This window comes from Lathyrus oleraceus, chromosome 1, assembly GCF_024323335.1.
Source record: "Lathyrus oleraceus cultivar Zhongwan6 chromosome 1, CAAS_Psat_ZW6_1.0, whole genome shotgun sequence".
Classification (NCBI taxonomy): domain Eukaryota; kingdom Viridiplantae; phylum Streptophyta; class Magnoliopsida; order Fabales; family Fabaceae; genus Lathyrus; species Lathyrus oleraceus.
The window spans coordinates 429,655,635-429,671,072 of NC_066579.1; the positions used below are offsets into that span (position 1 = coordinate 429,655,635).

A 15,438-nucleotide genomic window follows, 5' to 3' on the forward strand; every position below is an offset into this window, starting at 1 on the left:
GTAAGTGGCTTTGATACCATTGAAGGGAAAAAGCAATTCATAATACAGCGGAAAACAAAATTTTTCCTTTTAGTTGATTCTTACGAATGATGCATGGTCAATAATAGAAAAATTACCTCTTGTGGTGATTAAAAACTTTGATACAGACCCGAATGAATGATCCCAAGTGATGGACGATGATCAACGTCTCTACTCAATCCACACAAACATAGTATCTTCAATCTCAATGCGACTACAAATGAATACTTTGAGAGAGAGAGAGAGAATTTCGGTGAGGTTTGAAAAACCAAATTTCATTAAGTGTTTTAGCTTCTACACAAGGGCTCTATGTATATAATCACTTGTGTGACCAATAAGCTGAAAAGCCCAACTTAAGTACACCATATAATAATATTATTATATTCTTATAATAACTATTATTATAATAAACATATTTTTATTATTATTATATTTAATAACTATAATAATAATATAATAATAATAATAATAATAATAATAATAATAATAATAATATATTATACGGTGTTCCATATTCCACTTAAGTAAACTGTACCTTACGGTGTTCCTTATTTATTCCGTCTCTTATCAATCTGTCCTTATGTGTTTGACCTTGTAGGTTAAATATAATGTGAGATGACAAAACTTTTTCGTGATAATATTATTGTGTACAATTAACATTTTATCTTAATGCCTATATTAAACAGAATGCATATACCGTGTGATCATTTTCCAGTTCAATATTGAGCCCTTAGACATTTAGCCTAGTATGCGGGATGAGAAAATTCCATCTAGGTCACTCATGTCCCTCAATATGATTTGTGGAGTACCCATAAACTATCTTTATAATCATCCAGTTACGGACAATGTTTGATCAACAATAAAATACTCGACTCCTACATCTAAGATCCATAGTGGTTTAAGGTCAAAGGGCGGTATACACCACTATCACCATGATAATAAGTTATGACATTATGCATACCTTTCTATGTAGTATTCTTATAGCGGGTCAATCCAGTATAAATATTACTCCTAATATTCATACCTATATGAAGACTTAATAAATCTTTATCCATGATCTATGAGATGTGATTGTCAGTCCATCCACATAATAGTTTTAATGCTTTAATATTATCTCACTTTATAATAAAGCTCGACTACATATACTTTAAAAATATTATCCTTATGTTTAATGGGATTTCATGATTAAGTCACACTTAACATTTCATTAAACATACTAGTTATTCGAGGGACTTTGTTATTTTAGAAAGAAAAAAACATAACAAAGAAATGTATTTTATTATTAATAAATAATTTAATACAAGTACCAAATCTATTGACCTTTAGGGCTTAGACCAACAAAATCAATAATCCATACTTTGAGAGAATGTAAAATAGCCAAGCAGGTCTGGACCCAACTTGTAAGCAATGCTAATAAGTAAGTGTTTTTTAATTTGGAGCAGGCTGAATGGTTGGAGATAAACATGAGATGTAATCAAAGTAGAGATAACATTTATTGGTTGGCAATTTGGGCCACTGCTTGCCATAACATTTGGTATTGGAACTAAAGGCTGCATGTGCCAACTTATGTCATGCCACATAATTTGGTAAATAAAATCCAGGGAAATGTTCAGATGTACCACAGAAGAAGTAGTATGCAAGCCAAAGTCATTAGAAGTCAGCCAATCGAGATACATGTCAATTGGAGGGCATATGAAGTGGACTCAATTTGCCTGAACTCTTATGGAGTTGTGCAAGAAGGGAAAGAGGCAGGTAGTGAGGGAATGTTTCAAGACTATCAGGGCCATTGGATCAGAGGTTATATTGAGCATATTGGAAAGTGTAGTAGTCACATATCAGAACTTTGGGGCGTGTTGGAAGGTATGGAAATTGATAGGGAAAATGGATTCAGACGACTTGTTACGCAAGTTGATAGCAAACTTATGGTTGAAGTTATTCACGTGAACCATATGAAACAAGTGCTGAGATCAAACATGATAAGAATAATTCTCCAAATAGGAAGTAGAATGGAAGATTTGTATATAAAACACATATAGGGAAGATTGCACTGATATGTTAGCTAAACAATGGAGCACATGAACTGACGGACTACATTAAGTATGATGAATGTCCATGTTGAATGTGCCATGCTTTAATAGAATATTTAAATGATACTATTGTTAGAAGACAAGCTTGTATGTAATTCTTCTATTTGGCCCTAGGCCCTCCACATTAAAAAAACAAACAAACAAATCTTGTGACACAAAACAAGAAAACGCAGGAAGTAAGTTGTAACCGGTGACAACGGCGGTGTGCATACACCGGAAGCAAAAGATGTACATGGTGATGGTCGGGAAGGTGAGTGGAGGCGCGGTTATAGGGAAGAAGGGGAAAATCTCCTCTCCTTACATTTTTTTTTGGATGCTTTGCTTTTTGGATTTGTGATGTTCTCTTCTTTTTTTTTCAAAATTTTGTCTCCTCTATAAAAAAAAACTCTAAAAAACTCTATCTCCTTTTTTTGCATTATGTTATGCCTCTAAAAAAAACTTTTTCAAAAAGTTTCTAAAACCTCACAAAATGACTTCTTTTTATAGTCAAATATTATGTTAACTTTAAAGAAAATATATTTTTAATCAAAGTTTAAAATAAAAAAATTGTTTTAAATACATTTTTTTATTTTTTTATCGATAAAATAGAATGAATGATACAAATTTGATGAATAAACTAAAACGACCATTTTTTTTATACTCACAAAATGCAACAAGATTAAATATAATACTCACACATTTTTACTCATATATTATATTTTTTAAATACTATCATAAAATATTTAATATAGGAATATTTTAATTAGCTTTGAATGAACATTATCTTATTCGGTTGCTTCTCATATATTAGATTTTGGTTGTAGCTGAAATATGTATCCTTGAACCAAAAAAGATTGTAACCAACTAATTTGTCCACTAGCTTGTCATTATGGAAAAAATAATAATATTTGAGGTTTTGGTTTTTATTTATTTTATTTAACCCATTTTCTAAGAAATTCCTATATTTATGGAATGATTAGTTTTTTTTAAATCTGAAAAGATTTGATTAGATTGTTTTTAGTAACTGAATATAGTCTACCATAATTGATATTTTTCTTTATAAATTAAACCTACCTCATTCATAAATCAAATAATTTCTCTCTTTTTTCATAAACTAGTTTTTTTCTCTGCCATTGTAATTTATTTTTTCATTCATTCTCTCTTAAGTCAATCAATCGATTTGAAACAATATGGTTTCACTAATTTGTTCTAACAATGTATGCGGCTCTTATGACCGTGCTGGTATCAAGAATATTTGTGGAAAGTGTTTCATGGAAAGTCACAAACAAGATTTTCAAAGACTCTTCAAACGTGAAGGTGAAGATGAAAAGTATCATAAATCAGAAGAAATTGAAAGTCAAATTGTGGATAATTTCAATGTATGCGCTACTATGGCTACTATAACTCTCAATGACTCTCCGGACATGAAGATGAATATTAAGTAAATTAAAAAGTAAAACATATTTCATAGATTATTATCCTAGATTGAGATTCATAATGTGTTAAATTTTATATTGTTCAAAAATTGTTTCTCTTTTTGCTATGAATATATTGTTCAAGAATAGAATGAGATTCAAGAATTGTTTCTCTTTTTGTTATGAATATATATTTTTATTTTTATTATGAGTTCAAACTTAGGCAATAAGAATTTTTGGGGTCATATTTCCGGTTTGTGTGTCTCCTGTTGTAATGCCAATTTGGCTTATCGATGTTAATATCTTCTTAATGCATGTATATTAGTGCTATATTGAAAAGTTCTATCAAGTGCAGAAAATAGTTATATCCAAATTTATTTAAAATGAGTTAAAATTCTAAATATATATGAAGTGATGGTAATATCTTCTTAATGGATGCATGGTAGTGCTATTGAAAAGTTACATCAAGAACAGAATGGTTATATCCAATTTTTTTTAAATGAGTTACAATTCTGAATATATTTTTGTTTTTTATACAATTTTTCACATATTTTTTTATCATAAACTTCTATTTAAAGTCATTATATAATCTCCATCAGAAATTTCTATTTAAAATGATCAAATTTGTCGAGATTAAAAATTGAATCATAAAGTATTTTAATAATTTTAAAGATTTTGTTTTCTTGAGTCTTGAAAACCATATACTTTACTTATATGTTTTTAAAAATATTATTTAGATTTTAAATTATTTAAATAAAACATAGATTTGTGCGAATTAAGATAGTAAGGTCAATCCAATGTAATCATGATCTTTACTATATTATAAATTGTTTTCCATTAAAAAAATTCTAAATATATAATGTTAGGATTTTTCCATGACAAGAATAAATAAGCAATAAATAACGATCCAATTTAAACAATAAAATAAATCATAATTAGAGAAACTAAAATATTAAAAAAATTTAGGAAGCGAAATAAAAATATAAGATTAAGTGAAAGGAGCAATAGGACAAAACAAAATATTTAATATAAGAATATTTTAATTAGCTTTCAATGGTTCCAACACTCCCTGCATAAAATGCAACAAAATTAAATTTAATACTCACACATTTTTACTCACAAAATAAAATATAATACTCACACATTTTAATTTTGTTGCAAAACGAATTAAATATATTTGGTACTGGAAAATTAAATACATTATTCACATATTTTTCCTATTTTTATTTTTATTTTTTAAATGCTATGATAAAATTGGGGATACTCATATATTAGGTTTTGGTTGTAGCTGAAATCACACATTTATCATTCCCTTTTCAACTGATTTCGTTGGATTGGTTTTTTCAGTGTTTCAGAGATCAAGAGAGTTTTTTTTGGATTTTTATTATAAATTAGTTTTTATTTTATTTATTTAATTGATTATATATATATATATATATATATATATATATATATATATATATATATATATATATAGATTAATTACTATACACTGTCAGTGTAAAAAGTTTTACACAATCGATTCATCACCATCATCCGTTTGTATTACTTTATAGATTTTTAAAATAAAAGTCAAACTTCTTTTAAAATCCGACGTCTATGATTAACCGACGGTGTAAAATCCTTTTACACTGTCAGTGTATTTCAATTAAACTCATATATATATATATATATATATATATATATATATATATATATATATATATATATATATATATATATATATATATATATATAATATATATATATATAAACGAATCCCTATATCTATGGAACTAATTGAATTATGTTTCATAAATAATAGTTTTTTTAATCTGAAAAGATTTGATTAGATTGTTTTTATAACCGAATATAGTCTATCATTAATAATCATAATTGTTATTTTTCTTTATAAATTAAACCTATCTCATTCTAGATATTAGTTTATATTCTAAATGACACATATATTAAATAAATCATAATTAGAGAAACTAAAATATTATAAATAATTTTCCATTATAAATAGTAAGGTTAGCCCAATATAATCATGATCTTTACTATATTATAAATTGTTTTCCATTAAAAAATCCTAAATATTAATGTTAAGATTTTTCCATGACAAGAATAAATAAGCAATAAATAATGATCCAATTTAAACAATAAAATAAATCATAATTAGAGAAACTAAAAAATTCGAAATTTTAGGAATAGAAATAAAAATATAAGATTAAGTGAAAGGAGCAATAGGATAAAAAAAGTTGAGGTATATACTCAGTTGAGGTTTTGGTTTTTATTTATTTTATTTAACTGATTTCCTAACAAATTCCTATATTTATGGAATGATTAGTTTTTTTAAATCTGAAAAGATTTGATTAGATTGTTTTTAGTAACTGAATATAGTCTATCATTAATGACCATAATTGATATCTTTCTTTATAAATTAAACCTAGCTCATTCATAAATTAAACAATTTCTCTCTTTTTCATAAACTAGTTTTGTTCTCTTCCATTGTGATTTATTTTTTTATTCATTCTCTCTTAAGTCAATCAATTTGAAACAATATGGATTCACTAATTTGCTCTAACAAAATATGCGGCTCTTATGATCGTGCTGGTATCAAGAACATTTGTGGAAAATGTTTCATGGAAAGTCACAAAGAAGATTTTCAAAGACTCCTCAAATGCGAAGATAGAAAATATCCTAAATCAGAAGAAATTCATGAAAATCATATTTTGGAAAGCTTTAAAGAAATCTCTCCAAAACCCTTTAAGCATGAAGATAAAAAATGTTCTAAATCAGAAGAAATTGAAAGTCAAATTTTGGATAACTTCAATGTATGCGCTACTATGGCTACTATAACTCTCAACGATTCTCCAGACATGAAGATGAATATTAAGTAGATTAAAAATCAAAATATATTCTATAGACTATTATCATAGATTGAGATTCATAATGTGTTAAATTTTATATTGTTCAAGAGTTGTTTCTCTTTTGGCTAAGAATTGTTTTTGGTTATACAACTTTTCTGAATCTTTTTTATCTCCACATTTGAAGTCATTATATAATCTCTATCAGTAACCTCTATAAAAAATTGAATCACAAAGTATTTTACTATTACTCAATGTTGTATTGGATAAGTATGTTAACATTTTAATGATTTTAACCGTTTCGTTTTCTTGAGTTTGAGTACCATACCTAAACTTTGTTTACATGCACAAAATATGATGACAAGACTAAGACTAGATTGTTATCTCTTTCTGTTTGGTCTTTTTATACTCTCTAATAATAATCAAGAAATAACGTTAAAATCGTATCAATATAACCATAATTTTTTATTTATCATAAAAACAATGAAAAACAGTACACCTTTAGCTGTTTTGTTCCAGTCGTTTTTCTTTATTTTTCATTATACAGTTTTTACCAAAATATTTTATTGAAAAAAGTGATTCAAAATTAAATGAATATGTGTTGGTGATGGAATGTTGTCCAACTTCACAAGGGAAAGATGGCAAAAAAATTGAATAAGAATTGTGTTGGACAATTTCCCTTGAAGTTTATCATCATCTAATGGCACCGATACTTCATATATTCAAGTCAAACCTCCAAGTAGAGCTTGCACCTTGAAGTTATTAAAACTAATGTAGACGTCGTTCATTACACTTCTTTTCTATATGCCGTTGGATCTGACATGCAATGTGTGAATGGATTGGTTTCTGATATCGATGTATGTTTAAAAAAATTTTATGGAAAATTTATAACTTCACCTAGCATATATTAACTTTAGAAGATTTAAATTACTATAACTTCACCCGATATAGATACACTTAGGGGTGGCAAAACGGGCTCGGCCCGCGGGCCATGCCCGTTTTGCCCTCACTTTTGTGCGGGGCGGGCCAAGGATTTAGGCCCTCATCCTCAAATGTGTCCGCCCCGCCCCGTCCCGTTTTTTTTGCGGGCTTTTGCGGACACGTGTATTTACATAAATTTTTGTATTTTTAGGCTTAAAGAGTGCAGTGCCCGCGGGCTTTCCCCGCCCTCACTTTTTTGCGGGGCGGGTCTAAGTTTTAGGCCCGCATCCTCAACTATGACTGTCCCGCCCCGCCCCGTTTTTTTGTGGGCTTTTGCGGGACGGGTCTAAACGGGGCGGGCATGCCCGTTTGCCACCCCTAGATACACTTAAGGTTACCAAAGAGGATTAGAGTTGGCTGAACAAATTTTTATGATGAATGTTAAGTTTCTTTTCATGTTTTAGTTGTGGTCTCTATGACAACATCTAATGTTTGAGAGGTAAAAAACCGTTCTCATGCAGTATAATAAGCAACGGTTTTTAAAATTATGTTAGGGAGCATATATATATATATATATATATATATATATATATATATATATATATATATATATATATATATATATATATATATATATATATATTATGTTCCAAAGATTGAGATTTTTACCTTTATTAAACTCAACATTGAAGGACATTCAATTTATTTCATTCTTGTGGAGTTATCTTATAGTTCTAGGTGAATTCTATGAGAGTTTGAAAAGTTTCAAATGAAAACTAATTGTTAATTTTTTTTTCACTTATATTTATATATATATATATATATATATATATATATATATATATATATATATATATATATATATATATATATATATATATATATATATATATAATATATATATATATATATATAAATTTTTCAAATACTTCCAATGAATAATATCGACTCTCAAGAATATATTGATGCCGCAATAGCGGATGAAGGAATTTTTGTTAAGACGAGTGGTGTAAGGTATTATAAAAGAAACAAATATTGAAAAATCAAAAGAAATCGTCAAGATAAGAAAGAAAGAAGAAGAACTAAAGTTTCCTTCAAAAATTCCTTATCTTCATAGGGTGGTGTAAGGTATAATAAAAAGTTTCTATATCATACGCTGAGGTATTTTCTGTTCTTCATAGAGTTCTTCTTTTGTTCATAGATGACGAGAACTAAAGTTTCCAGAGAAGAAGAAGAATGGGTTGAAGTTTCTCATAGAAAAGAACATTGTAAGAGTGGTAAATGAGATTCAGAGTTCGAGTCCAAGCGGAAGAGTGAAAACGAGTCTACAATGGTCTTTTTCACAGAGTTTCTAAATCACATGAGGGCTAAAGATTTGTACAAGTTATTTGAAGAGTTTGGAGTGATTGACGAGGTCATCATTCCGCGGAAGAGGGATAAGAAAGGTAGGAAATATTGGTTTATTCACATCTTTGATGTCAGTGATATGAGAAGGTTGATGTTGCAACTGGACAACTTGTTGATAGAAGGGAGAAAGTTGTTTGCCAATATCCCAAGGTTTCAATGAGCTGTTGAAGGAGCGTCCCCCCCCCCCCCCCCCCCCCCCCCCCCCCCCCCCCCGGGTTTACACTAAAGGGAATAGTGTGTTGGAACCAAAGCTGAAGAATCCATAGCTGTCAATGTTTCTAACTTTCGTAACTACCCCAACCTTGCTCTGAATCATCATCTTAGGGGGAGCTCTTATGTTGATATTACGCGTGTCCCTGGTTATCGAAAGGCTTGTGTTGATCCCCTTTCCAAGTCTGATCAGCAGGTCATTTTAGATGTTGGGAATGAGGAGCTGAAGAGGTTCGAGAGAGCTTTTGTTGGGAAGGTTTTGATCTTGGGTTCAACGTATAACATGCAAATGATGTTTCAATAGGAGGGTATTTTTTTCACAAGGAGACTCAAGACTCCCTTGGGAGCCAACCTTTGTCTTCTTGAAGAAAATGAAGATGGTGAACTTGAAGCTTTAGTAGAGGGCACGAAAGATTGGCTTGTTCAATGGTTTTCAGAGATTAGGAAGTGAAAGGCTGATGACATTGATTCAGAGAGACTGACATGGTTGCGGTGCTAAGCTGTTCCTTGCCATGCTTGGTCAATCCACTTTCTTTGTTTTCCTTTCTTCCTTGGGTGGCACATATGTTTGTTGTGATGGCAATACTTCTGATCTTACAAAGTAGGACATGGCTAACTTCATGGTTAGGACATCTTGTGGGATGTTGATCAATGAAATGTTTAAGGTGAATATTAATGGAGTTCCATTTAGAGTTAGAGTTGTGGAAGAGAATCTTGGTCCGTCTACCAGTTTGGTGAAGAAATTTGTTTCTTCTGCTCCGGTGTCAGATTCATAGTATTCTCTTGATAACTTTTATTGGGAGAATTTCATGGATAAAGAGGATGATCCTGAGGGTGATGAAGAGGTTGGGTCTCGAGGCATAAAGAATGTAGATTCAGAGCAGGAGGACATAGACTTTGTAGTTTTGAAGCAAAGAGTTAAAGTATATGCTATCGACAAAAGGCCTATTATAGATGTGGCAGATTATAGCGGCGTGTCTTCTTCTCGTGGGCTTTTTGAGAATGGAGCTAAGTCAAAGTTAGTGGTCGGTCCCTTAGAGGGAATTAAATCTGAAACAGTGAACCATAGTTTGGTCCAGGTTCCTTGCATTGTCTTCGATGAGTTATTGAAGGCCCGTTCAGCCCAATTGCCTACTTCTAAGGTGGGCCGAAGGAGTAGGGTGAAGAAATTAAAGGGAAAACCCGTTTGTTTTCCAAACAACTCTTCTATTGAGATTAGTGAGAGTTTAGGGTCACACATGGTTTTTTGTCCCTCTTCTTTACCTATTACAGTAGAACTGTCCTATGAGTTTGTGGTTAATTCCATCACCTCTCCTGATGGTCAGACGGTAGGACTTCGTCATAACCTTTTGCATTTGAAGCAAATTTATTCCATCATCTCAGTCGAATGAGCCAAATTTGAAGGTTACTAGGTCAAATCAATCTGTTTCGAGGTGTCATTCAGTTACGAGTTCAAAGGTAAACCAAGGGAACAAGAGATTTTAGGCGGAAATGGATTCCAAGGTTGTTGGGTTTACGGTTAGCTAAAGAATAGGTTTAAATAAGCTAGTTTCTAGGAGTTGATTTATTCCAGTTTGTTATAATTTATTTTCCTTATTTTTCTCTATTGCAGTTGCATTCAAATTGTAAGGCTTTATAAAAGCCAGCGTAGTCTTTTGAATAAAGTATCAAACATTCTAGCTTCCATTTTCTATTCTGTTTCCTTTATCTGGTATCAGAGCTCGAAAGGGCCTGATAAGAGTAATTTACAAATTGAGTGTTTGAGAGGAAAACACTGAGAGGAAGTAACGAAAGTCTGCAATAGTGTTTGAGAGGAAAAACACAGAAGAAAGGAATTATGGCAGCAGAAACTCTCTCAACACCATGCATTCCGAAGTTCGACGGTGACTACGATCGCTGGAGCTTACTTATGGAAAATCTCCTCCGTTCTAAGGAGTACTGGAGCGTCATCGAACTTGGGCTCGAAGAGTTGAAGAGGACCGAAGCCATAAGCGCGAAGGCACTCGACGAAGCAAAACTGAAAGATCTCAAAGCAAAGAACTATCTTTTCCAGTCCATAGACAAGAGCATCTTGAAAACCATCACCCAGAAGGAAACAACCAAACAGTTATGGGATTCAATGAAAGTCAAGTATCAGGGAAGTGCTAGAGTGAAACGCGCACAACTGCAACGGCTTCGGAGAACATTCGAAACCCTTGAAATGAAATTGGGAGAAGGTGTGTCTGAGTACTTCGCAAGAGTCATGTCTACTGCCAAAGACATGAGGAACTGTGGAGAAGACATGAACGATGTCAAAATTGTCGAAAAAATACTTCGGAGTCTCGCAGACAACTTCAACTTTGTGGTATGTTCCATCGAAGAGTCCAAGGACATTGATGATCTCACAGTAGATGAATTGCAAGCATCTTTGCTTGTACATGAACAAAAGGTGATTGAGAAAAGAAGTGAAGAGCAAGTTCTACAGGTGGAGAATGAGCAAGGAAATGTACAAGGAAGAGGTAGAGGCATATATCAGAGAGGAAACAACAACTTCAGAGGCGGCAACTTCCGAGGCGACAACTTCAGAGGTCGGGGAAGAGGTAGATCTTTCGTCAACAGGTCAACCATCAATTTCTTTCGATGTGGAAAGCAAGGGCATTATCAATTTGAATGTTCAAGTCTGGAAAAAGGAGTCAACTATACCGAGTTCGACAAGGAAGAAGAACTCCTCCTAATGGCGCACACAGAAGTCAGTAAAGCTGAAGGAAAAGGTATTTGGTTTCTCGACTCCGGGTGTTCAAACCATATGACAGGAGACAAAACTTGGTTTGTTGAGTTTGACGAAAGCTTCACGCATTCTGTTAGATTGGGTAACAGCACAAGGATGGCAGTTCAAGGAAAAGGCAACGTCAGGTTTGAAGTACAAGGAATCACACAAACGGTATCTGACGTCTATTATGTCCCAAACCTCAGCAACAACTTGTTGAGCATAGGACAACTACAGGAAAAGCGTTTAGTGATTATAATTAAAGAGGGTACTTGCAGAATCTATCATCATCAAAGAGGTTTGATAGTAGACACTCCAATGACTATGAATCGTATGTTCATGGTCAATGCAAAGATGAAACCACTTCCTGGTAGTTGTTTGAAGATGGAGGAAGAAGACTTGGAGAATCTATGGCACAAGAGATATGGACATTTAAATAACAAGTCCATCCAAATAATGCAGCAAAAACAAATGGTAAAAGGGTTACCAAAGTTGAAAGAAGCAGCCAAAGTTTGCAAGGTATGCAATGTGGGAAAACAGCAGCGGGGGAAATTTACAAAGAAAAGTGGTTGGAGGGCATCAGAGAAATTGGAATTAATTCATGGAGATCTATGTGGACCAATCACTCCAACCTCTCACAGTGGTAAGAGGTATTTGTTAGTGTTTGTAGACGATTTCTCTCGAAAAACTTGGATCTATTTTCTCTCCGATAAAGCAGAATCCTTTGAGGCATTTAAAACCTTCAAAAGTTTTGTTGAAAAGGAAGCAAAAACATCCATTTGCGGACTAAGAACTGACAGGGGAGGAGAATTTACATCAAATAAATTCAACCAGTTCTGCAAGGATTATGGCATAAGGCCCGGCAGTTGACAGCAGCATACACTCCACAGCAAAACGGAGTGGCAGAAAGAAGGAATCGAACCATCATGAACATGGTGCGCTGTTTGTTGACTGAGAAGGAGATGCTGAGATCACTATGGCCAGATGCAGCGAGATGGACAACCCACGTCTTGAATCGAAGTCTTACAAAGGCGGTAAAAGACATGGTACCTGAAGAAAGGTGGACAGGAATAAAGCCGAAGGTTGACTACTTCAGAGTATTCGGCTCCATTGCACATGTACATGTCTCTGAACAGAAAAGAGTTAAACTTGACGATCGAAGTGACAAGTGCATCTTGCTTGGAGTCAGTGACGAATCTAAAGCTTATCGGTTGTATGATCAGATAACAAAAAAAATAATTATTAGCAGGGATGTCATATTCGAAGAAGGTGGTAAATGGGATTGGAACTTGAGCGCAACAGAGTTAAAGCAAAATGCTCTTACATGGGGAGATGACGAAGCTGTAACAGAAGAATTTGAAACGGAATATACTGATAGTGATGTTGAAGAAAGTGAATACGACAGGACAAAGGAGCTCCCAGAAGCTGGACAGTTATCACCAGAAGAACAAACAAGAAGAGAGAGAAGAAAGCCTAGTTGGATGAATAACTATGAAAGCGGCGAAGGCTTGTCTGAAGAAGAGGAACTAAAACAAACTTAGCCTTTTATATCTCTCATGATGGTCCAGTAAGCTTTGATGAAGTTGTGAAGGAAGAAAAATGGCAGGAGGCCATGAAGCTGGAAATTCAAGCTATTGAGAGAAATCAGACTTGGGAGCTTGTGTCACTGCCACATCAAGCAAAGAAAATTGGGGTTAAGTGGGTATACAAAACAAAATTAAATGAAGAAGGCAAGGTGGATAAATGAAAAGCTAGACTCGTCGCCAAAGGGTATTCGCAAACAGCGGGAGTAGACTATAATGAAATGTATGCGCCAGTGGCTCGTTGGGATACCATCAGAATTCTCTTGGCAGTAGCAGCTCAGCGTGGTTGGTGCGTTTACCAGCTTGACGTTAAAAGTGCTTTTCTGTACGGCGAATTAAAGGAGGAGGTATACATCGATCAACCGAAAGGGTTCATCAAAAGGGGTGAGGAAGATAAGGTGTATCGGCTGAAGAAAGCTCTCTATGGCTTAAAGCAAGCCCCAAGAGCTTGGTTTAGCAGAATTGAGAGTCACTTTAAGAAGGAAGGGTTTCAAAAAAGCAACTATGATCACACCTTGTTCTTGAAGAAAAATAGAAACAAATTATTGGTGGTAAGTCTTTACGTTGACGATTTAATATATACAGGAAATGATGAGCATATGTGCATAGAGTTCAAGTTGTCAATGCAGAAGGAGTTCGAGATGATCGACTTGGGAAAGATGAAGTTTTTTCTTGGAGTTGAAATCAATCAGCGTAAGGACGGGATTCATTTGTGCTAAAAGAAGTATGCTAAGGAAGTCTTGCAAAGGTTACATATGTGGAGTTGTAATGCTGTCAAGAATCCAATAGTTCCTGGTACTGTTTTGTCAAGGGAAGGCAGCAGCAAAGATGTTGATGCAATGTTGTACAAACAACTAGTAGGGTGCTTAATGTATCTAACGGTAACGCGTCCGGATTTGATGTTTGTGGTATGCTTAATCTCTCGTTATATGGCTGAACCTAAAGAAGAACACATGATGATTGCTAAAAGGGTACTAAGGTACTTGAAAGGAACACTGGAGCTGGGAATTTTTTACAAGAGAAGCACGGATGCGAATCTGTTGGGATACACAGACAGCGACTATGCACGAGATGTGGACGATAGAAAAAGTACTTCGGGCTATGTCTTTCTACTAAGTGGTGCAACAATTTATTGGAGTTCAAGAAAACAAGGGATTGTGACTCTCTCATCTACAGAGGCTGAGTATGTAGCTGCCACTACCTGTGCATGTCATTGCGTCTGGCTGAAAGGAATTTTGAAAGAGTTAAGCGTCAAAGACTGTAATTGCATTCACATAATGTGTGATAACAGTTCAGCAATTAAACTATCCAAGAATCCCGTTATGCATCGAAGGACAAAACACATTGATGTTAGATATCATTATCTACGCAATTTATCAAGTGAAGGAACTGTGAAGTTAGCATTTTGTGGAACTGATGATCAAGTGGCAGACATAATGACTAAACCTATTAAGTTGGATCAGTTTGTGAAACTTAGAGGTTTGCTTGGTGTTCGACGACCTGAGGAGTAAACTGATGCTAGTTAAGCATGTGTCAGTTTAAGGGGAGGAATTTGTTGGGTTTAAGGTTAGCTAAAGAATAGGTCTAAATAAGCTAGTTTCTAGGAGTTGATTTATTCCAGTTTGTTATAATTTATTTTCCTTATTTTTCTCTATTGCAGTTGCATTCAAATTGTAAGACTTTATAAAAGCCAGCGTAGTCTTTTGAATAAAGTATCAAATATTCTAGCTTCCATTTTCTATTTTGTTTCCTTTAAAGGTGTAGAAGAATTTATGGGAGATCATCTCAACTCTTGGTATTTCAGGTGAAGGCAGCAAATTAGTTTATGAGGAAGAGATCAGGAAGACGGAGCTTAGAGATAAAGAAGGGAAGTCTAAGAGGGAGGTTGAAAAATTTGTTGCTTAATGAATATTTTATTAATTAACATCAGAGTGGGTGGTAACTTAGTTAAGAGGAAGAGAATTGCTCACTTGATTCGAGCGGGCAAGGTGAATATCTGTTTTATTCAAGAATCTAAGCTTTCATCGTTGGACTTGAACGTTGTTTCTTCATTGTGGGGTGATGTTAATGTTGAATGGTCTGAGTCTGGGGCGGTTGGGACAACATGGGGCTTTTCCATTTTGTGGAGGAAGGATCTCCTTAAGCTTTCCTTCAGCTTTAGGGGAGAAGGATTCGTGGGGGTTAATGCTGAGTGGATGGTCGTTAATGTGTACTCTCCATGCCAAT

The 15,438-nt window shown here is 33.6% G+C and overlaps 1 protein-coding gene across 1 annotated transcript; it reads left to right on the forward strand.

Moving 5' to 3' along the window:
• Window positions 1-13,967: 13,967 nt before the first annotated feature.
• Window positions 13,968-14,723, forward strand: LOC127114407 (secreted RxLR effector protein 161-like). Its single transcript, XM_051046585.1, has one exon. It carries the CDS (start codon window positions 13,968-13,970, stop codon window positions 14,721-14,723), a length of 756 nt encoding a protein of 251 aa, XP_050902542.1.
• Window positions 14,724-15,438: the final 715 nt, after the last annotated feature.

Bases quoted from the DNA above. Each gene is read 5' to 3' on its own strand.
- LOC127114407 (XM_051046585.1), top strand. From the start codon at position 13,968: ATGTGGAGTTGTAATGCTGTCAAGAATCCAATAGTTCCTGGTACTGTT.